We start from the raw sequence: 22581 nt of genomic DNA on the forward strand, positions 1-22581 counted from the left end.
TCATACAGCAACATTTCAGCAAACCAGGGAGCAATTAGCTAGAAAATAAAGCACACAATGCAATGTTCCCTTATTCCGATCCTTACAAATACGTCGGTGTGTGGTTAAAAAAGGCTAAGACTGTCTTTTAGAGTCTAAAAAGACACCAAAGTCCAGCAAGTATAACTTAACTATATATACTCTTTTAATCCTGTGAGGGAAATTTGGTCTCTGCATTTATCCCAATCCGTGAATTAGTGAAACACACTCAGCACAGAGTGAACACACAGTGAGGTGAAGCACACAATAATCCCGACGCAGTGAGCTGCCTGCTACAGTGGCGCTCAGGGAGCAGTGAGGGGTTAGGTGCCTTGCTCAAGGGCACTTGGATGTGGGCATGGGACATATTGATCTCAATGGTGCATTTTGCCCATGTTCAGGGTGGAAAATAAAAAAGAAAGATTTGTATAAGACAAGTCAAATTGGTGTCTTTAAAAAGAAGGGCTCATGGAGAATAAAGAAACAAATATAAAAAAATCTTTGTATATTCCCACAAGGTGTTTTTGTGCTCTGAAAATGAGAACCAAAATGATTTTTCAGACTTGTGAGGTCTGCTGTTCAGACCCTGAAGGAATTTATTTTCTATTCATTGCTTTTTATGAGTGTTTCTACTTATCACAATAAGGAAAATAAACCAAGTGCTGTATTTGAATCGTTTTCACAAAAATTTGATTTGAGATGGACTTTTATAATCATAAGCAAATTGATTATGGTGTATTCATCCTACTATGTGTCACAGTATGAAATGATGTGTTTGTTTGTGATGGTCATGATGTGTTCTTTGGCACCTTCTAGTGGCAAAAAGGATGAATAACCAGGGAAGCACTTTTTTAACTTTTTTTGTGACCCCAGAAATAAAGGCAGGATTTGGACTTTCTGTCCCATCATCTTAACTTGAATTACTGCAGCGTTTACATGCAGAACTGGAGATACTCCGACTCAGGACTCCGCAGAAAGCAAGAGCACATGCCAATGCTGCTCTGGGTGCAGCTGGAAGTCACAGTATGCACATTTGACCTTTTTTTCAACAGTAGACTTGTTTATGTTCAAGTAAACAAATTCACTTCATACACATAGCTATATAAAAATATATATAGCTGAAGCAGCACACACACACACCAAGTGTGTGGTATGTGTAGAATATGAATATTGGTTTTTGCCATCTACACCTGCCTACAGTTATGGTCACTAACTGGCGGATATACTGTATCATTTTCCAAGAAGCATTGACCTTTTAAATTTTCAGAAGGCCCTATATTGTAAATGTTTATGGTTGCCATTATGATGATTATTGTTAATGCCATTGTCTATTATTTCCAGTTCAAAGTTAGGACGTCTCAGTTAGGACGTACTTGAACTTTGATACATTTCTAAGAACAAACATCTGTTTTTTATTAAGTAAAAAAGACTTTGCTGTTCTTTTCTGAGTGCCTTGATTACTGGAATCATCTCAAAGAGAGTTATTAAACACAATAAAAAAGTGGTAGGCCAAGAAATCAAGAAATATTTTGTTAATATCAACATTTAATAATAATTTAGCAAAAAAATCACATTCAATAATGCCATGATATATATATATATGACTTGTCATCAGTGTTTATATCAATAAACATTTTGATTTGGTTTGATGTGGACCGTAAGTCTTCAGTGCAAAAGCTGCTGTACTAAACCAGGCACATACAGTATGTCTACGTCACAAAGACTCGTCAATGTTTTGGTAATGCAACTCAGATCTTCCACAGATTTACACGCAGTGTCCACATGGCCGATTACGGTCACATCACCTTTATAACTGGACACACAGCTGTCATGTTTTATGTTATGACTAAAGATCTTAGAGTGTAGCACCCTAAAATCTTTGGTTATGACCATGTGATTGCTCATCCAACATTCTGACTGCTGTCATGACAACTATCGATAATGGTCACATGATATTGTTGTGCAATAGAGTCCCGAAGCCATGACGTAGCGTTGCCAAGGCAGCTAAACAAATCAATCTAACCATTGAAATCACCATTAGCGGTGGCTTTCTTAATCTATTTCAATAATTTTACAACGTTTCTAAGATGTTAGTATATTTTTTTACACTGTAGGAATCACATAGTACAACATATATTCATACCAACACAATCAAATTCGTGACTACAGAGTTTTATTTTAGCATGGGTTTCCTCTAAAAGAGACCTGCATGTAACTTCACAGCATGCGGTTAAAATCCTTAAATTCACGGACGTGTCTTGGCTTTATTTTTTAAGCAAAAAACATCACTCTTAACAGCCGCCAGTCTTTGAGAAGACATGAAATATCCACTGGAATTTTGTTTCTTTATATTACACCTGACAGGGAATCCGTGTTATGTGGCTAAGCTGCTGCCTAGCAGGTAAAACACGTTTAAATGGCTATAGCCTACATTTAAAACAATTTATTAGCTAGAAACGATGCCACGTCTACATTCAATGCTATTTAAGCTACTTCGAAAGTTTGTTTAGATCCAGTGATTCTGCCGTCATGGAAACGCTACGTCAGACTTCGGTACTCAATTCATTACAACACAGAAAAATATGTCAGGATAATGTCATTGTGTCAGTAGATATTTATGAGATCTATGAACTGGTTATGACAGTGTTTATGTGGGAGGATTTAGTGTTACCAACACATACAAGAATAAGCATTTTAAGGAACAAAAAACATATAATAGTGATCAAAAGATCAGAACAGGTTTTTTCCAGCATTCACATAGAAAAATCACAACATAAATATGATTAAATAAGACTTGTTTACCTTTACATAGGTGTGTTTATAGGCCTGGGAACACTGCAAGGACAAGTGTACGTATTTCATAAATAAATAGCATTAGGTTTATCAACAGCAATGATCCCATCTTGGAAACACACACATGCGTGTACACACACATAAACAGTAGCAGTGTGGTTAGTCAAATAAATTCCCGCTCACTCTCTCTCTCACACACACACACACATAAACACACCGTCTCACTCACAAACACACACACAAAAAGATCACAGAGTTTCAGATTACTCTAGATACCTTGATCTTACACACACACACACAATCTGTGAAAAGTCTACAGACTAAAGTCAAAAGACTATTGTGTGGACATGCACAATCATGTCCATTCATGTGAATAAATTCATGCACACCAAGGCAGCAGCAGCAGCGCTGGCAGCGTCCATCCTGAGGGTCTGTTCTGGGGCTCGGACTGTAACGCAGCAAAGTCTGGAAAGATTAAGACTATTCTGGGGTCAGAGTGGCTATCGGACTGAAGTCTGGAGACATTAGGCCCTGTACTTGCGGACAGTCTGGAGAGATTAGGCCTGTTCTAGAGTTAGGGGCCTTTCAACACCACACACCCGCACCCTGGCCTGATTAGTAAACACTGATTGATTATTGACTGATAAGGATAAGATGGTCTCACTACACCTGACCTGATGCCCTCGGCATCGTAGGCTATACTGGGTGCCGTGTGTGTGTGTGTGCGTGCGTGCGTGCGTGTGTGTGTGTGTGTGTGGGGTGTGTGTGGGGTGTGTGTGTGTGGGGTGTGTGTGTGTGTGTGTGTGTGTGTGTGTGTGGGGTGTGTGTGTGTGTGTGGGGTGTGTGTGTGTGTGTGGGGTGTGTGTGTGTGGGGTGTGTGTGTGTGTGTGTGTGTGTGGGGTGTGTGTGTGTGTGTGGGGTGTGTGTGTGTGGGGTGTGTGTGTGTGTGTGTGTGGGGTGTGTGTGTGTGTGGGGTGTGTGTGGGGTGTGTGTGTGTGTGTGTGGGGGGGTGTGTGTGTGTGTGTGTGTGTGTGGGGGTGTGTGTGGTGTGTGTGTGTGTGTGTGTGGTGTGTGTGTGGGGGTGTGTGTGTGTGTGGGGTGTGTGTGTGTGTGTGGGGTGGGGTGTGTGTGTGGGGTGTGTGTGTGTGTGTGGGGTGTATGTGTGTGTGTGTGTGGGGGGTGGGGTGTGTGTGTGGGGGGTGGGGTGTGTGTGTGGGGTGTGTGTGTGTGTGTGTGGGGTGTGTGTGTGTGTGTGTGGGGTGTGTGTGTGTGTGTGTGGGGTGTATGTGTGTGTGGGGTGTATGTGTGTGTGTGTGTGGGGTGTGTGTGTGTGTGTGTGTGGGGTGTGTGTGTGGTGTGTGTGTGTGTGTGTGTGTGTGTGTGGGGTGTGTGTGTGTGTGGTGTGTGTGTTGGGTGTGTGTGTGTGGGGTGTGTGTGTGGGGTGTGTGTGTGTGTGGGGTGTGTGTGTGTGTGTGTGGGGGGTGTGTGGGGTGTGTGTGTGTGTGTGTGGGGGGTGTGTGTGTGTGTGGTGGGTGTGTGGGGGGTGTGTGTGTGTGTGGTGGGTGTGTGTGTGTGTGTGTGGGGTGTGTGTGGGGGGGGGGGGGGGGGGGGCTGCGGAGCGTCTCTGGTTTTCATTCCGGCCCCTACTTCATCAGGTCAGATAGTTCACCTGCCTGAGACACCTGGCTCAGGTGTGGCCCAGCCGCCCTTGAAAATCGCACGCACGCTCACCACGTGCACACACACACACACACACACACACACACACACACACACACAGACCCAACATGCTGATGTTACCCAGCTCTGCTAAAATGAGCAAAAAGTCAACAGTCACTCCCAACCAATCACAACAAGCCAGAACAACAGCAGATAACACTCACACCAGTCACCTAGAGTAGACAATTACAGAAAGAGGCATAGAGTGGGGTGTGTGTGTGTGTGTGTGTGTGTGTGTGTGTGTGTGTGTGTGTGTGTGTGTGTGTAGGTTCAAAAGATTTGCTGTTCAAACAGGATCTTCTCAAAGCCCTGCGGAGCCGTGTGGTAGAAATCACTGAACTGGCAGTCCAAGATGGCACTGTCATCCACTGCAAGAGACACAGGCAAAAAAAAAAAAGAACACACAAAAAGTTAAACTTAAACCACAACCAACATCTACATTTTCAAACTATGGAAAGACACACACACACACACACACACTGCATTTGTCTACATCTCACATTGCCCTCATGTGGCAAAATTGTTAATTGCATCTTCTTACATGTGCCGACTAGGATCAGTTTTAAAAAACAATAAATCTGACCACCAGATGCCTTTGTGGACCATGGCTACATTTGACAAAATGTGCACTGGGGTAGAATCAACCTCATGCAGTCTGTTAGGCAAACATCTGCCATATCTAAAGATATCAGAGATAACTGCAGTGTGTGTGTGTATGCACTTTCAGATATAACCTCCGGAGTACATGCGGAGGTTTGTCAAATGGAGGTCCTACCCTTCGGATGATTCAGATATGCTAACCTGCGGACCTAATACTGACCTTATACGGACGTATGTGTGAACGACATACACGCACATTACAGAATCTCCGTGTGGTTGTCGAGTGAGGGGTGGGGGCTTGTAGAGTTCACAAGATACGAGATATGACGCAGAATAGATGCGGCCGCTGCCTGTCACAGCTGCTTTTTGTTTACAAAGTGTAGCCTATGCATTATGTAGGCTAAAGAAGAGAAATCTATTGTGCGTAGGCCAATACTTGAAGTAGGCTAGTCAAGTAAGCAAACAGTATTTGTATGTGTGCTTCGAATAAACACATTTATGTTTTCAACGTTATGTACCAGAATTACTTGGCTATAGAACCCCACATCTGGTTTGCGTTGGAGAGAGAGCATGCACAAACTTTATGGTAGGCTACCAGCCAATTCAGTAGGCCAACTCAAGACTTCAAGGCCATCATACAACGTTTTTAAGCAACAAACAAAATACTAACATAACAGTGAAGTTGTTCGTTTTTTCATGGATTATTTTTTCCAAAAGCATCCTCTCCCCATGTGTCTATTGCATTTACGTAAGGAGCTTGGAACAAAGTTGGCTTTTCTTCGTTTTCATTTTCTCTAGGCATATTTATGCTCAACAAATATCAGCGAGCTCAGCGAGGTATCAATGAACAGAAAACCGTGTTGGCTAACAATTTATTAAATACTCCTGTTATTGTCGTCAACGACGTCGCTGTAGGCTACTGCCTTTTCAGCGCCTTCTGCTTATGGTGATTCAGTCTTTTGAATTCGTTTGGCCTTGCCATGCAGTTGTAGGCTACAACGTCTCTTGACGTTCCCTTCGTGTGTTCTATCAAAATGCTGTCTGCCCTCATGGACAGTAGCTCCGTGATGTCTGCATCTTTCCAGGTCGGAGATTTTCTGGACAGCATTATGCCACTCCATCATAACACTGGCATTTAAGTCAAATCTAACCACATGGACGCACGAAAGAAACGTCACCAACACGCCCTCTCACTAGGTGTGAATTTTAACCGCATGTTCTACGCCTCGTTCAGACACAGCACATTTACATAATGTCCGGAGGAAATACTAGGGGGGGAGTAGTAGAACAACCGCCTAAATTCAGACTTCCATATGACCGGTTATGTCGTTCAGATATACGGCCCCACCGTTTAACATCGGCAGAACCTCCGGTCTTACACGTATGTCTGAAAGCGCTTTGTGTGTGTGTGTGTGTGTGTGTGTGTGTGTGTACACAATAGAGGTACATTCTGATCGCCTCATAGTTCAATATGAAGTGAACTGCACAGGGTATTCATCCATGTTAAGTGTGATTCCGCTCTGTAGGTGTTCAGGGCAAAGGGAACATAGACACATCAATTCACCAGAGGGAACCGTGTGTAGGGAGCTACGGAATATAGACACATCACTTCACAACAGGTTTTTCCACCAGAGAAAACTCAACTGACGTGTGCTTGAACCATCCAATGTAGCCAACTAGCAGCTTGAATATAAATAATTTTATCCTCTTACTACCAAGTTTTCAGCAAATTACAGTCAGTGCAATGCTGATGAAATGTGGACATTCATAACTGTAAATGCCAGTAAAATCTTTACCAGTACCCTAATCATAGTACACAGCCTGGGCAATTTGTTATTTGTGAGTAGAGAGAACTTGAAATTTGTGTTTTTAACATTTACAAAGAAATGTATTGTTTAAAGATTAAAATTGTGTGGATATTTTAAATAGTTTTGAGTGGATAATGCATTGGACCTAGTCTCTATGGCAACATGAGACTAGCAGGACATTCCAAATAAAACTGTTTTACAGTAGTGATCAACGTTCCTGTGAAGTGCATGTGGATTTGATACCCTGTGCAGTGGGTTGGGATTAGAGAATTCAGCGTAAGGACATTTGGGATTGGACTGCACACTAGGCTACATTAATCTAATCACTTCTAGTTTAGCTGCAAACTCCTCCTAAGTGTTCTTCAAGTCACCTAACTCTTACTAGCAGTCCTAATATGGTGTGTATCGATGGAGTAACTCAGCCATGCACACTGCCTGACATTCAGATTATGACATTACAGACGTTAAACGGTCTATCTGTGTGTGTGTGTGCGCACAGTCTTACCATAAACAACTGGGTACACAGTCCCTCTGATGCCAGTAGCTGGACACTGCATGTCCTTCCCATTGAGGAACAGGTTCAGCTCCACATGGTCATACGTAACACCCTGGAACACACACACACACACACACACAGGTTAAGGCTAATGCACTAGTCTGGAAGCCAGCTCGAATGTACAGTGCTCACCTACCTTATGGGGGCAGCCGTGGCCTACTGGTTAGCACTTCGGACTTGTAACCGGAGGGTTGCCGGTTCGAACCCCGACCAATAAGCACGGCTGAAGTGCCCTTGAGCAAGGCACCTAACCCCTCACTGCTCCCCGAGCGCCACTGTTGTTGCAGGCAGCTCACTGCGCCGGGATTAGTGTGTGCTTCACCTCACTGTGTGCTCACTGTGTGCTGACTGTGTTTCACTAATTCACTGATTGGGATAAATGCAGAGACCAAATTTCACTCACGGGATCAAAAGAGTATATATACTTATACTTATACCTACAGCAGTAACCTGAAAAGCCAGCCTGTACTTAGCCCCGCACATAACATTTGAGGTCGGGTCTCAAGTTCGGTCTGGACTTTTTACATTGACAAGCCTCTATGAAAACTTGAGCATCATATGGACCAATGGAATCGTCCGGGCAGGCTTCATACAATGATGGACAGATGAGCAATGGTGCCTATTCATTTACATGGCCTGGTGATGATGGACAGATGAGCAATGGTGCCTATTCATTTACATGGCCTGGTGATGATGGACAGATGAGCAATGGTGCCTATTCATTTACATGGCCTGGTGATGATGGACAGGTGAGCAATGGTGCCTATTCATTTACATGGCCTGGTGATGATGGACAGATGAGCAATGGTGCCTATTCATTTACATGGCCTGGTGATGATGGACAGGTGAGCAATGGTGCCTATTCATTTACATGGCCTGGGTGGCGTGAGTGTGCTACGGTTCAATTTGTTTACGGCAAAAAGCTTGTAGCTGTAGCTGTCACTGACAACTGACTATCATGTCAGTTGTACAAGATATTGCCGGCGCAATAACTTTAAAAAATGAACAGAAAACAGTGATTAAGGCATTTGTCAGAAGAAGGATAACATTTCTCTGGATTTCACAGTAGGCTATTTCTTTGCTCTGATTGGTTAGGTTTATCCAATTGTGTGCAGAGGCATTTTTTCCCTCTATCGATTGAAACACGCTCCATAAATCACGTTCCAATGCTTCGGTTCCAGACTCAAATTCTGAATAGAATTTTGAGTATGGCTACATCAGGCTACTACGACAGGCTACTGATGAATTTCCACATACAAGCAAATGGGTTGCTTTAGAGTGTAGAGTTAAATGGGTTGCTTTAGAGTGTAGAGTTAAATGGTGCTGAACACCCCCCCCCCCCCCCCCTTCCCGGCACCACACACACACGCACAAGCGCAAGCACAGATACGATGAAAACCAAGTTGATGCTATACAATTCAGACCATGACAGTGCTTGTTTTTTTCTAAGGTATCAAAGTGACACAGGAGAACATGCTTCCAGACCTGCTGTTTTACTCTGCAATAGTCAGACACACTCACTCACTGGCTGAATCCCAATCTCTCCCTTTGAGGATTCACAAACTATGATGCACGTTCCCATCAACTTCATGGGTGCTTAGGGCTGTGCCACTGCAATATTCAGAAGTGCATAAGGGCTCGCCCACACCCTCTCTGTGCCATTTCCGAAGGGCGGTACCTACTCAAGGGAATTACCTACAATTCATAGTGTTGTGACGTGAAACACAGGGTTACCCAATGGGAGTCTGGAAGCTTGAAAAACATCAGTAAATAACTGCCATAAAATGGAAACACAACCATGTTTACAACAACACGTTTTTGGGGTTGTCAATTTAAGTGCCGTCCCATTCCTGTTATTAGCATGTTGAACCCTTACACCCTCGCAAACTTGATCACTTACTGACGGATGTCAGTTAAGTGTTTAAGGTTTCAGGGCTTAGACCTTAGGGATGAGATCGGGATTTAGCCACTCACTCTCTTTCTCTCCCTTTAAATGTGCCACCACCAGGCATACTGCAGTCTTGCACTTTAAATCTCCATTGCTAAGCTAACAAGCTAACTACCCACTGTAGGCAGACTGCTATGGCTCTGTGCACTAGCTTACTTGAAGTCAGACAACCAGTTTCCTGTTCATGGCTGTCCACAAGCACCTGAAGATGAGAGCTTTAGAACCAAAACGTAAGAAATACAATGTACACGAGTCTTAATGTCCGTGGGTGGCTCTAAGTAGCACTGCTGTGTGCCACTGCTCGGCTTCAAGTTGTTATAAAAGCGATTTTAGCTTCCACCGTTTTCCTAAGAATGCCCGCCTACGTGCAGTGGCTGCACAAAATAAGGAGGGAAGGATTTTCGGTGAGCACACGTTTTGGTAGAACTGTAGCACTCCTCTTCAGGTGCTTGTTGACTGCGATGCCAACAAACAGGAAACTGGTTTGCCGACCTCAAGTAAGCAAGTGCACAGAGCCCATTGAAGTTTAGCAGTGAGAAGCACACTGGTCAGTTCTTGCATTCTGCGTCGATAGTTATCTTGGGAGATGCTTGTCCGTCTCCAGCTTTAAAAAGATATTTAGTCTCTTCTGTTGGCTTGATTCACCAGAAAACCTGACAACATAAAGCATAAACGGATCCCCATCATCGATTTCTTTACTCAAATTATCTGACTGCTGACTTTTGTTTTTGTTGAACCAAACTAAGAGATCATCAGCCTAGAAGGGATGCCAACACTTGACCCACTGTATTGATGTCAACAGCTGTAGTATCTCCTGTGTCTAAAGGTTGTCTTGCTCACTTTTTGCCCAATTTTACAGTTGGTGAAGAACTGCTATTATCGGTTCTGCAAGTAAGCTTAGGTAAAATGAAAACCATTAAAATTGATAAATCTCGTGATTTACACATTTAATATTAAAGTATTATCATTGAGAAGCTAGGCATAAAGACATGTTGTTGTTTTTCTTTTTAAATGGTATCAATTTGGGTACCCAGAATCGATAATTTTCAGTATCTTACATCCCTACCACACCTACACACACACTCCTGCTTCACCTCACTGTGTGTTCACTGTGCGCTGAGTGTGTTTCACTAATTCACAGATTGGGATAAATGCAGAGACCAAATGTCCCTCACAGGATCAAAAGAGCATATTCATACACACACACACACACACACACACTCACCACAACATCTCCCTCCTGTGGAAGGCTGTTGGCAGGCAAGCGGTTTTTCTCCTCGTTGTTGTGGTACACGGAGCCGTCATGCCTCAGGACCAGGCTGTGAGTGTCCCGACCCATCGGAACCTGGTTCAGGTTCACTTTCTGAGTGGCCACGCCCACTCCCCACACACCTGTGGAGAGAGAGAGAGAGAGAGAGAGAGAGAGAGAGACCAGACATTCATATTACAATAACACAATAATATTACAATTAAATGTACTCTTTGATCTGAACTAGCTAGGTTATGTACTATTAGACATATTGTGGCTGGAGGACTATGACAGTCTAGCGGCGGCATCTGTCGACAACAACATTTTTTGTAGAGCGACACTTCTCAAGGTGGAGGTTGGCTGGGCAAAGTTCATGCATCGCCTTATCACCTGCCTGATAGATGGCACCTACCCGTAGACTGAACCTTAAACTCGAAATAGCTCTTGTTCTGATGGAGAGGGGCGTTGGCTAGGCAACCTCCGGTCCCACATATCCTTCTGCCGCTCTTGACGATGACCACATCCGTTCCTGAAAAAAATAAAATCCCAAAACAGAAGACCATTGGTTGTCTGACCGTGCCACGCAGCAAAATTTGGGTATGTAGTTCACTAAAGATAAACTCAACTTGTAAAAGAAACTATGTGTGTTACCTTTAGGGAGCAACATTATGTGTAACGAACTAACTACTCATGTCTGGCCTCGCACTGACTGATTTGCTGGCGAGCTAATGTAGCTTATCAGTGAACAACTGGCTAGCTGGAGAACACTTGTCACATGCCAATTTCCAGATGCGCAATTTCTAAATCTGTCGACAACTATATAAACGACAGAGGAATGTTCTTTAAACACTAACGTTACAATCCGGAGATGTGCAACCTTGATCTTCAATGATTGCCTAGGGCTCTTGAAGACCGGTTTAGAAGTACTGCTTCGCTTTTGCCGTGGATAAGTAATGCTATTGCTAATGCTAAAACACAACAGTATGAAGTAAGAGAGCTCTTCATATCTGGTATGAATTTTGTTCCTTACCCATTTGATGCGTGTCCAGCTGAACTGTTGGCATCTCTTTGAGGGGTACATGTCCCGAGCCTCCGTCCCCACAACAGCCCAGACAACACGAAAACAGTGAGGCCATTTTTTTTTTTTCGTGGAGGGATGGCGGAAGTTACATAACAAACAGTACACTAAAGAATCATTGTTGCCAGAAGAGAGACGCTCAGATAGAAATAGCGACTCCTCGCGGTTTGGGGTGGCCTACATGATGACGTACACAGCCAATGAGAGCGCTGACTCAGATGGGGCGCGCTTCCTGATGGCATGGAAACAAGGGAAGAAAAATCGAGGTCAAAATATTTTTACACGTGACTGTGCAGCTATTGGTTATCAATGTGTCAAGTCCATGACACATGGCTCGGTCATATGCAGAAGAGCTTAAGACTCAAATGTAGGCTACTGCGTCACCTTTATTATAAATTAATTGCATAGATGACAATAATGCAGCTTAATGCGGACTTCAGACTAGGGTAGGCTACATACTATTCGTCAAACATTCTAGCTGCCGTTTGGATAATAACTGTTTGGTCTCTTTTACAGTGCAGGGTTTACTCTGAGACTGAGTCCTTTAAGGCTTTGCTTCAGCAAATTTTGTTGTGCCTCCAGTTAAGCTTCTCACGAGTTTTCACGCCAGTGTGAAGTGCATTTAAATTGATCAGCGTCAATAATGACGTACTGTCTGTGGAGAGGCCGTGATCAGAAACCGGGCAAGAATCGAGTGGTGGACAGACTCTCACGTTGTCATGTTTTGCATAGCAACAACCCCCCCTCCCCGTCACATGTGTTGGGGATCAACTGAATTTATGCTTCACTGGAGAAAAACGGGGAATTCTCTGCCAAGTGGAGAGCACCCCGCGAACCATAGACCATCTGTTTAGGACAACTGCTTAGGCATTGGACAGACGTGTCAAAAAGTATTAGACACATCAACGAAAGTGACGTTTTCAATTTCGGTAGAATGATTCTGCAGACACGAAGAGGTTAATCATTTCACCGCGGGAAAGGCGAAGTCTGCACAGCAACAAGCGCCATGATTGCAATGAGCGCAGTGCGCCCCGGCAGCTGGTGAGTGCTTTTGGTCCAATTGCATGTTGCTTTCCGTCTGCAAAAATCTGTCATAACCATCCCAAGCGCCGCGCCAGCAGGACCTGGGCTGTTTCATTTGAAATTAGTAACGGTAGATGGTGTCAAATCGTCACGGTTTCAACGGGATGGTAAACGTGGCATCTTTTTTTCGCGTGCCTGTGATTTTTCCCTCGGATATCACCGCACGAGAGGAAGCGCTAGTGGTCTATTATAAATGAAGCAACCGCGCATCCGAGTTCACTTGAGAGTGAACTTAACGGTCCTTATCATTCCGCGCTATATTTAGTTGAAGAAGATGCTGTGGTGTCGTGCTCTTCTTCGGGATCGCGTGACATGTCGTCTCGGAGAATAATGATCCAACACGGACACCCTTAAAAAAAGTAGGTCGACAGGAGAGAAGCGGTCCTCCACTCTTTTCTAAAAATGCGCGTTTCGCTGATGGAGTCGACGCAGCTTGGCGTTATTTGTGCAACCGACCTCCTACTGATGTGCCATTTCATACATTTAGTTAAAGTCAACTATCCGTTGTTATCTGGACGTTTGGATAAACAGCAGATGATCAGCAGCAGCTGCACACCTTGCGTTCATTCATTTTCGCGCGCAAATTAGTTGCGCTTCTGACAGCAGTCGTTACTTGGCATTTACTTGCGGTATGAACCAGCAGGGTAGCGTGCGCGCATCACTACTGATGAGCGTGCGCTTTTTTATTGACCAGGCTAGTTATGTATGTTTCTCTCACGTCTTCTTATGTTTTGGGATTTTCAGAAAACCATGGAGTTACTGGAGGAGGACCTGACATGTCCAATATGCTGCTGTCTCTTCGAGGACCCGCGCGCTCTCCCCTGCTCCCACAGCTTTTGCCGAAAATGCCTCGAGGGCATCCTGGACGGACAGCGAGGTCCCACTTGGCGCCCCCCGTTCAAATGCCCCACCTGCCGCAAAGAAACCTCCCACAATGGCATCGCGAGCTTGCAAGTCAATTACTCATTGCGGGGAATCGTTGAGAAATACAACCGAATTCGCGTGTTGCCGAGGATGTCCCTCTGCCGCGAGCATCACGGGCAACCGCTCAACATCTTTTGCGCCACCGATTTGAAACTTATTTGCGGCTTCTGCGCCACTACCGGCGACCACAAGGGACACAAATTCTGCGCCCTGCAGGACGCCTACGAGCAGGAGAGGGCTGCCTTTGAGGAGCTGTTCCGCGGGCTCGAGAACTGGCGCAGCGCCGAGGTGCTCTCGTGCCTGGAAGCGTTGGAGAGCAGCAAGAAGAAGGCGCTGCAGCTCGTGTCCAGAGACGCCGACCGGGTTACCGAGTACCTGGATAAACTTCTCCGCGCGCTGGAGCACAAGCGGAGCGAGATTCTGTCCGACTTTGAGACTCTAAAATTGACAGTGATGCAAACTTACGACCCGGAGATCAGCAAGTTGCGTGCGGTGCTGGAGGAACAGAGGCGCGCGCTCAGCATCGCTGAGTCCTTCAGGTCCCTGTCGGACCCCCTCGCATTCCTTCAGCAAATGCAGGACTTTCGCGAGACTCTGCGCGTAATCAAAGAGACGCCGCTGCCGTCACCTCCTCGGAACGACGACGTCGACGTAGGTCCCCTCGTTCGAAACTTTGACGTGCAGCAGTGGGATTCAGTGAGGCTCGGTGATGTAGACACCCTCTGCGCCCCGCACGAGAGCAACGCTCACCGGTCACCTGCTGCGCCAGCTGTTCCACGCTTCCCTCTCGCGCTCTGGAGATTCGTCCTGTTCGCGTGTGTTGTGTGCCTGTCCTTCGTGTCTCTAATTCCGGTGGACTGTCTCGCACATACTACCCCAGAACGAGTGGCTGCCCTGAGTCGAGCTTACCTGCCAGCGCCCGAAGAGGTCCTCCACCTAGCCGGGCGCTGCTGGAGAGAGACGGCGGGGCTCTGCGCCTTCCTGGTGGAGTTCTGTCAGAACTGTATCCTAAACCTTATTAACACCAGTGCAGACTTCATCAGCTGATGTGAATGCGTTGACAGCCTGTTCGATTGTAGTAGTTGTTGTTGTTGTTGCGGTATTGATTGAGCCTTCCTGAACTAGCCTTAACAGTTTAGTTTCACCAGATGTGTGAAGAAATTGTGTTTTCTAAATCGTTATAATATGGTGAGTTGAATCATCCAGAGCATATGACATGTCCACCGCCTCAGAATATAATCTGAAACGTTACCGAAACAAAACGCAACTGAATTCGGCCGTTTTATTCAGCCAATGACAACAGAACCAAACTTCAGTGTAATATGTAATATGTCTATCTGATGAAACCTGCCTTTAGCCTTTGCTGCTGGTCCGTTTAAACTCCAACTGCCGAGTAAGGGCACATGTAGGTCAGTGAAGACATTTGTTTTTACGCTTCTTTTTTTACTTGTTAATATGTGTTCTGAATGTGTCAGTTTAATGTGTGTTTGTGTTGTTATAAGAGATGTACACACGCCCTCCCCCGGTCTGTCCATATAGGCCTCCCGTTCTGCATGTGCACCAAATCACCCCCCCCCCCTCCCCTCTCCCGGGCACCTCTCTGTTTATACCGAGCCTTGCATTTTTGACAAAATAAAATAAGCAGTTTAATAAGTTTTCCCCCCCTTTTCATTTATCGGTTCATTTGTTTACGTAAGCCTGGATTCCCTCACTGCTCAGCCAGGCGCGCGCTCTGTGCCTTCCGCCCATTGTGGGATGTTATAGGACACAATTAACAAACAATTTTAAAAACAAAGTTGGAATTTAAATTGTACTATAGAATAATACCGACATTATTTTAGTTTATCTATATATATAGAGAGAGCGAGATAATGCAGAGGAGAGAGTATGCCTCTCCGACATCCCCACGCGCCTCGGTGGTTTCGCCTTGCCTCCCGCAGGCTGGATGTTGCATAACAGCGCGAGACCCGTGCAAGCCGAGAAATAGCATCTCAATACACAAATGTTTCCTGCCATTTTATAAGAAGGGGGGAAAGATTTGTCGATGCTCTTGGCCAAAAGACTTTTCAGCGTTTCCAAATGCACCACCTTTAAATAAACATAAATTGTTTAACTGTGCCTCTGTGCACCTCTGACCATTTCCCTACTTGATAATGGCATGTTCTGACACATGTCCGAGAACATTTAGTGCATTTTCGTTTAAATATACTGTTTTAAGCCTGTTTATCTCTGTGAAGACCTGCAGGAATTGTGTGTGTGTGTGTGTGTGTAGTACTGCAGTACAAGCACAAGAGTGATGATGCCAGGCATAAGGCTCATCACAGGGCCTCCGAGTGCCTATAGCTCCCAAATCCACCTCCTCACATTCCCTTTTGCCTCTCTCTCTCACCCACTCGCCCACTTACGCACCTTCCTACCCCAGCTCCAGGGATGCCGAGCTGGGGAAGCTCTTCCTCCTCTCACCGTAAAACTGCACTAGACGCCCTGTGATTTCTTTATAAAATGCAGTCACATCCATTTCATGGTGCCGGGTTATAACTTCTCTTTTGACTTGCCAAATCAGTGATAGACTATAGAAGTGGAGCCTATCGCCAAGTAAAGGCCCGTGCAGTGTCCTCCGTTAGGCCACGTTAAAACAGTGATTCATTATTCGAAGTAATCACCTATGTGTTTATTATTTTTCCAAACAGCGTAGTGACAGAAATCCCAGGATCACTTCAGAAAATGAGCACGTGTCGTCACAACTGACCGTGGCTCCCTGCACACGTCACTGCACGTATATATATAGCCCCCTGTTACCGGGCAAACTCCGGATCAAAGAAAAATTAGTTGATTTTTTTTACCATCCCCCTCTTCAACGCAACCTATTTATATAAATAGTGGTTATGTAATTTTAAATACATCGAATAAAACAAACTTCATGAAGAAATGGGATCATCCTTGCCGTCTGATGTGTAAGGTTTTCTCGAATATGACCTTCTTGCCAAATGCATTGCCAAAGTTATGTATCATATTTTGGATTTGGATGAACTGGACAGTCGAAAACATTATTTTAAATATAATTTTACAGAGTAAGGCTTTGAAACAATTGACCCAATATGGATTAGTGGACATTTTAAGTTCCTCTCACCTCTAGACTAGTTGTAGTCCAATGTAACTGCTTCCCTACCTTCAATCGTGTTTTCCTGTTTTTTTTTCCTGTCTTATTTTTTTATGTTATTGTAAGCTCTGTGTAGTAAACGTTATAACACGATGTTACTCGCTTATTTCAACTCTTGAAGTTGCGCTGTCACAGACGTACGCGCCCTTTTCTGATCCAACAATACCAAGCAATTTTAACATCTTAATAAAATAATATTTTTTACTTCACCAATAATTTCAATATTATTCGCACCGTTCCTAGAACCACCAGGTTCTCTTAGCATTATTTTACAGCTGCAGTGTAATTATATGCACAATTCATAGGCTAGGTGCGTGTGTAAATGGTAAAAAAAATGTTTTTCATTTCAAAGAAAAAACATGTTACTAATCGATTGAAAACTATAGATAATATAAAGAGAGGGGAAAGTCCATGCTGACGACTTTTCAACACAAGTACATTAAATCCAATATTCTCGCCGGATCAGGCTGCTTTGCGAGGGTGGAAATTCTGTTTGTTTCACTGAAGTCTGTAAAATAACAAAATAATGGATAAAATCCATTATTTTTTTATATAAATGTATTAGAGAAAAATACTGATGACTGGTAGTCTGGCGAATGACTGTAAGAAAGAACATGTTCAAAATGTAAGATGCGCAACTCAATCCCCCTTTGAGGCTGTCGCAATAGACAAAACCAGCAGCCATACAGTCACCACAATATTGTTTTGTATATATATATACACACACACACACATATATCAATATGTATTTCTAAGCCTCACGTTTAAAAGTACAATATTCATGGGGAAATCCAGGATGAATAACATAGGTTATTTGTCCCTCACATGCATGCGGGCTTTCACCGTCTCTCTCACAGGCACACACACACACACACACACACACACACACACACACAGTCTTCAGACTTCTCTGCGCTTAATGACAACGTATTAAAGTGCATGAAGTCAAAATATTTATATAGGGAAAAAAATAAGTAGGCAATCCCAAATATGTCCAGACAACACACATGCAAAACACGGATGGACACCGACACTGTCAGTGCACGATGTCATTCAAGGCCCAAGGGTGCCTATCAAAACCACAGGCAACACAGTTAAATAGCCTGTAGAATTATTTCAAAGTATGTGATTTTGTCATTTTTGTGCATCGAACTATAACTCATGATGAGATAAAATGTCGAGAGTGCGTTCAGGGTCGCATAATGTCCGATTCCGACCATGGGAGAATGGAGATCGAACCATAGTCAAGATTCTAGAATCTTTGGTGCAGACTTTAGATTCTCTGAACATTAGAATTAGACCACTGAACATGTAGAATTACTGACTGGACCTATAGATTGGCAGATGCTTTTTCATCAGGGGCTAGCCCAACTCCATTGATGTCTAGATATGCATTTTGATCCGTAAAGTGCATATAGGATATGTGTGATACCCGCAGCTCGCAATGATTATGAAAGCTAACTTTATTTAAAGCAGTCTTTATTTTATTTATGTCATGTTTATCCCACTTTAAAATACCTGACGCACTTTTCAGTGCTTTGCGCACCAGACATGTGAACGCACAGCACCATTACCCTCTCACTTTAAATAAATACCTCAGAATGTGAACAAATTAGGCCACGTGTCCATAGATAACCACGGGTGCATATTGGCGTCCGGAGATACATCACCATGTCGGATGAGGTGCGTCTGTAACCACCATCGCGTGGCAAAGCAGCGTCTGCAGTTGTTTAGAGTGAAAGGTGATATAGGCTACTCTGGCGCTGCGCTCCAAACCGATAGGAGTGGATCTCCGGGTGATATAGGCTACTCTGGCGCTGCGCTCCAAACCGATAGGAGTGGATCTCCGGGTGAGGTGATCTCAGCCGTAGTGCCGGTCAGTGTTTACGTCCTAAATTAGCGGTGCTCACCAAGCCTACATCTCCAAACCTATTGTTTGCATCAGAAACACAAGCCCTCAAAATGCATACATACAACTCAATGTGAATTCTCTAAATTCTATCAGGAATTTTCAAAGCCATTAAAGGCCTATACATAATACATAGGGCCTAATATACATTTTCACATCTTAAATGACCCGACCCACGTCGAAGTTCGGGCACTGTGCACGAGAACTTTAAGCCCTGGTTTTATTTTATTCTTTTTAGATCTCTAGGATTTGGATTTTCGTCCCGTTCTTAACTGGTAACAAGCCGGGTAGAAAGGTAAGAGTCATGGACAATTTGCACGGTACAAATCGGCATGGCAATAAACTATCAAGACAACTAATTTTCTACATTTCGGATATGGAAAGAAACAATTGTTCATCAATTGGATATAACCATCACAGGGCACTTGAACTGTCTTTTAAAGATTGCAGGCTACCCAGCCGACTATCTCGAATAACACTTTATTCTGCGGCACGTCAGAGCTCGTCTGCGGGTCGGAGCTGGCTTGAGCGTCCGATTATGAGATGTAAACATGGGCGGCAACTCCGGCGCAGTGAAATACGACTTGAGAGCGTGTGTGCTTCATGAAAAAGAGCAGTGACACGGGGTTCAAGTTTTCATCACTCAGGCTTTTTTTTATTTTTGTTTTATTTCAGAATACAAGACAATTGTCAAATAAGTAGCTGATTCCATGCATTTGAAATGTGTATTTTAAAGAAAAAAAAAATACTCACAGGTAATTTGGTGTATACATCCACTTCCTACAAGACTCTCCACTTCTTACACACTCCTCAACTCTACATTTCTTACATGACTATTTCAAACACACCAACACACCATGTTTTTTACAATTAACCCAGGCACATTAAATATTATATGTATTACATGCAATTAACCCAGGCACATTAAATATTATATGTATTACATGCATCTTCCACATTTGCACATTGAACCCTGTGCACTCTCAAATTTGGCTTTTCACACTCTTGACATTCACTCAGAAAACGCACGCACACACACACACCAAAAGTTCTCCTGCATATTTTACCAGCAGCTTTTCTTCCTGACCCCGTGCATAGGTGAGATGGAGCTGCAGATGGTGGTGGTGAGTCCCAGTGGGGTTCCCTTTCCAGTGAGTCATCGGGACTTGGTGACGGAGTTGCCGTGGGATACGGTCTGCCTTACTTCAGCAGCACAATCAATATTGGAGGCTTCATCCGTTGAGTAACTCCAATATTTACGTGCTGCTATAGCGAAGCAGCCAGACAAACACAAGGGGCACACATGGGTGCGCGCACACGCACACACACACAGGCTTTTGTTGGGGTCCTAAGCATTACTGCTGCAGCAGAGTATGGCCTGCATCTCAGCATAACCACAAACCATTCTGTGCTGCTACAGCATCACTTGGAGATCATCTCTCTCTCTGTCTGTCTCTCTCACACCATCACCGTCTCTCCTCTCTCTCTCTCTGTCTGTCTCTCTCACACCATCACCGTCTCTCCTCTCCTCTCTCTGTCTGTCTCTCTCTCACACCATCACTGTCTCTCCTCTCTCTTCTGTTTCCTCAGGGTGAAGAGCAATCCAGGACTCTTCCATCTGAAACAGAGACAGATTGTGTTATGAGTGAACACACACACACACACACACACACACACACACACAGAGGAGAGACGACAGACGGGGGAGCCAGGAGCCGCTGCGTGCCGTCAGGTGTGGGCAGCATCACTTCCTGTTTCAACCACCCGGCCAAAATAAAGCCCTCCCACTCCACAGTAGCACCAATCACCCGGGGCCACCTTGGGATTTCTGTAGGCAAACCCGAGGATCACAGAGACTCTCTCGCTCACACACACACACTCTTTGGCAAATGCCAGAACCTGGTTAGCAATCACATGCAGTACAGTGCAGGCACAAAGACAATTTGAACCATGAAAGAGTGTAAGCCACCAACACACGACCCCCAGGGCCAAATGCCCTAGTTTATCAATGCTGAGTAATTCAGGGGTGTTTTCAACTTGGAACACTTCACAACACAAAGTATGACATAATTCACCCTGTATTAGGATATGTTTTATAATACATTATGATATATATATATATATATATTATGCTGCACGCATCTTCACTACATATTGTATAAGAAATTGTAAGAGTTTGGCGTTAAGATCTGACAGAGTAGGCCACCTCTCTCTGTCATTCTCCTAAGTGGCAGAACAGGCTGTAAGTGACTGCCTTCTGTTTAAGAACAGATCCCTGGCTGTTTAGTCCCTGACCAAATTGTTCCCCCCCCCCCCCAACTTTGGTCTAAACAGAAGATATAAGTGCATGGACAGACTCATATATAGACACTTTCATGGCCACAAATGCACAGCGCATAGTAGGCTCTCCTGTCACTCACCCACACACTGTGACTGACTGTTTTTTTAATTAGAGAAGTGTTTACTGTAAGTCTTGGGGGGCTAAACTACTAAGGACAGGTATGGGCCGTGCGGATTCTCCTGGATTTTGTCCTGACGAGTGTGTGTGTGTGTGTGTAGTGAGGCCAGGAACTGGAGTTGTCCTCTGTGAGTCGAGTCAAGTCACAACACGGCCGAAGTGGAAATTATCTAAATCCGATTAACATGAATTCTGGCCCAAAGGCATACACCTGCAACAACTCCATTCCACACACACACACACACACACCTCCACCCGACCACACCAACCCCTGCTCAGGTGAGTGTCACCAGTCACTCGTTCACACAGGAGATCATCAAGCTGATCAGGCCATGATTGGTCACAGGGGTGTGTGGTTACAGGGCAGGGCAATCCTGATTCACTGACTGTACAGGCCGCGAGGTCTTGCGTTTCTGTGTTGACAGGCCCTGTGTCTTAATAGACATCATTAAATTACCACTGTTTCTGAGCCATGCATAAACACACACACACACACACACACACTGTCTGTCTGGATTAGCAGGCTAGCGAGTAGCTGCCCTGCCAGGTCATGTGAAACAGGCAGAGCGAGCCACCAATGCTACTCAACATGTAGTTACTGTTTGGATTAAAATGGTGCATTCGCATGTGTTACCAACCATTTAAAATATACAGTAGGTCATGTTTGGGCACTGTAGCTGACCCATCAGTTTACAGAAACAGAAGCTAACACACAGTTACAAGCTGTAATCAGAGCTTAACAGGTGTGTGTGTGTAAATTCAAAAAGACTGTTGCACGCTTTGTTACTAGAACTGCCACATTTAAATCTCACACACAGACGTCCAGTCTCCATGGAGTAGCCTAGATTGGATCACTCACACGAGCAATAAATACTCTTAGCAATCTGTGATCACATCATCATTGTGACATACTTTCTATGGTCACACAGACAACGGAAGTTTTAGAGAGAGAGAGAGAGAGAGAGAGAGAGAGAGAGAGAGAGAGAGAGAGAGAGAGAGAGAGAGAGAGAAAGAAAAAAACTCCCTTTTACTTTCCCAGTGCACCTGCCAGTGTAAAACTAATGGCTCATCATCCCTCCAGATTTAACACCAGAATAGTGTTCATTCGCCACCGCTTGGTTTAGCCACGCCCACTGTGCAGTTCCTTATGTCCGACAACAGCCAACGGTGACCAGGCGTCCTGGCGACACTGAACCAGACGAGGCAAGCTGACCCCTCCGAGAGCAACTGCACGGCACTGAAGGGCTGAAGCCCTTCACCACACACCGAAACACTCTC

The 22581-nt window shown here is 44.5% G+C and overlaps 2 protein-coding genes and 1 long non-coding RNA gene across 8 annotated transcripts; 2 read left to right on the top strand and 1 right to left on the bottom strand.

Annotated features, from left to right (window-relative positions):
* Window positions 1–4614: 4614 nt before the first annotated feature.
* spryd7b (SPRY domain containing 7b) lies at window positions 4615–11882 on the bottom strand. 3 transcript variants are annotated; one of them, XM_042075206.1, is made up of 6 exons: window positions 11722–11882; window positions 11104–11220; window positions 10668–10834; window positions 7444–7546; window positions 4797–4898; window positions 4615–4766 (listed from the first exon to the last, which is right to left on the bottom strand). In XM_042075206.1, exons 1-5 carry the CDS (start codon window positions 11825–11827, stop codon window positions 4801–4803), a joined length of 591 nt encoding a protein of 196 aa, XP_041931140.1. In that variant the 5' UTR covers window positions 11828–11882; the 3' UTR covers window positions 4615–4766; window positions 4797–4800. The 3 variants fall into 3 exon arrangements, with proteins under 3 accessions (XP_041931140.1, XP_041931133.1, XP_041931124.1); XM_042075199.1 differs by having other exon boundaries at window positions 4615–4740; window positions 4771–4898; XM_042075190.1 differs by having other exon boundaries at window positions 4615–4898.
* Window positions 11133–15430, top strand: trim13 (tripartite motif containing 13). 4 transcript variants are annotated; one of them, XM_042075018.1, is made up of 2 exons: window positions 11133–11288; window positions 13597–15430. In XM_042075018.1, the coding sequence occupies exons 1-2, from the start codon at window positions 11205–11207 to the stop codon at window positions 14821–14823; spliced, it is 1311 nt and encodes a 436-aa protein (XP_041930952.1). In that variant the 5' UTR covers window positions 11133–11204; the 3' UTR covers window positions 14824–15430. The 4 variants fall into 4 exon arrangements, with proteins under 4 accessions (XP_041930952.1, XP_041930959.1, XP_041930965.1 ...); XM_042075025.1 differs by lacking the exon at window positions 11133–11288 and adding an exon at window positions 12095–12810; XM_042075031.1 differs by lacking the exon at window positions 11133–11288 and adding an exon at window positions 12843–13211.
* A 4561-nt stretch (window positions 15431–19991) lies between these two features.
* Window positions 19992–22265, top strand: LOC121694887. The gene is made up of 2 exons (XR_006025930.1): window positions 19992–20083; window positions 20453–22265. It is a non-coding gene; the product is annotated as an uncharacterized LOC121694887 (long non-coding RNA).
* Window positions 22266–22581: the final 316 nt, after the last annotated feature.

Source organism: Alosa sapidissima, chromosome 2 (genome assembly GCF_018492685.1).
Source record: "Alosa sapidissima isolate fAloSap1 chromosome 2, fAloSap1.pri, whole genome shotgun sequence".
NCBI lineage: Eukaryota > Metazoa > Chordata > Actinopteri > Clupeiformes > Clupeidae > Alosa > Alosa sapidissima.

Bases quoted from the DNA above. Each gene is read 5' to 3' on its own strand.
- trim13 (XM_042075018.1), top strand. From the start codon at position 11,205: ATGACCACATCCGTTCCTGAAAAAAATAAAATCCCAAAACAGAAGACC. The intron at 11,289-13,596 runs GTATGTAGTTCA...TGGGATTTTCAG, and splicing joins TGCCACGCAGCAAAATTTGG to AAAACCATGGAGTTACTGGA.
- spryd7b (XM_042075206.1), bottom strand. From the start codon at position 11,827: ATGGCCTCACTGTTTTCGTGTTGTCTGGGCTGTTGTGGGGACGGAGGC. The intron at 10,835-11,103 runs GTAGGTGCCATC...CTCTCTCCACAG, and splicing joins GTTTAAGGTTCAGTCTACGG to GTGTGTGGGGAGTGGGCGTG. The intron at 4,899-7,443 runs GTAAGACTGTGC...TGTCTCTTGCAG, and splicing joins TGTGTACCCAGTTGTTTATG to TGGATGACAGTGCCATCTTG.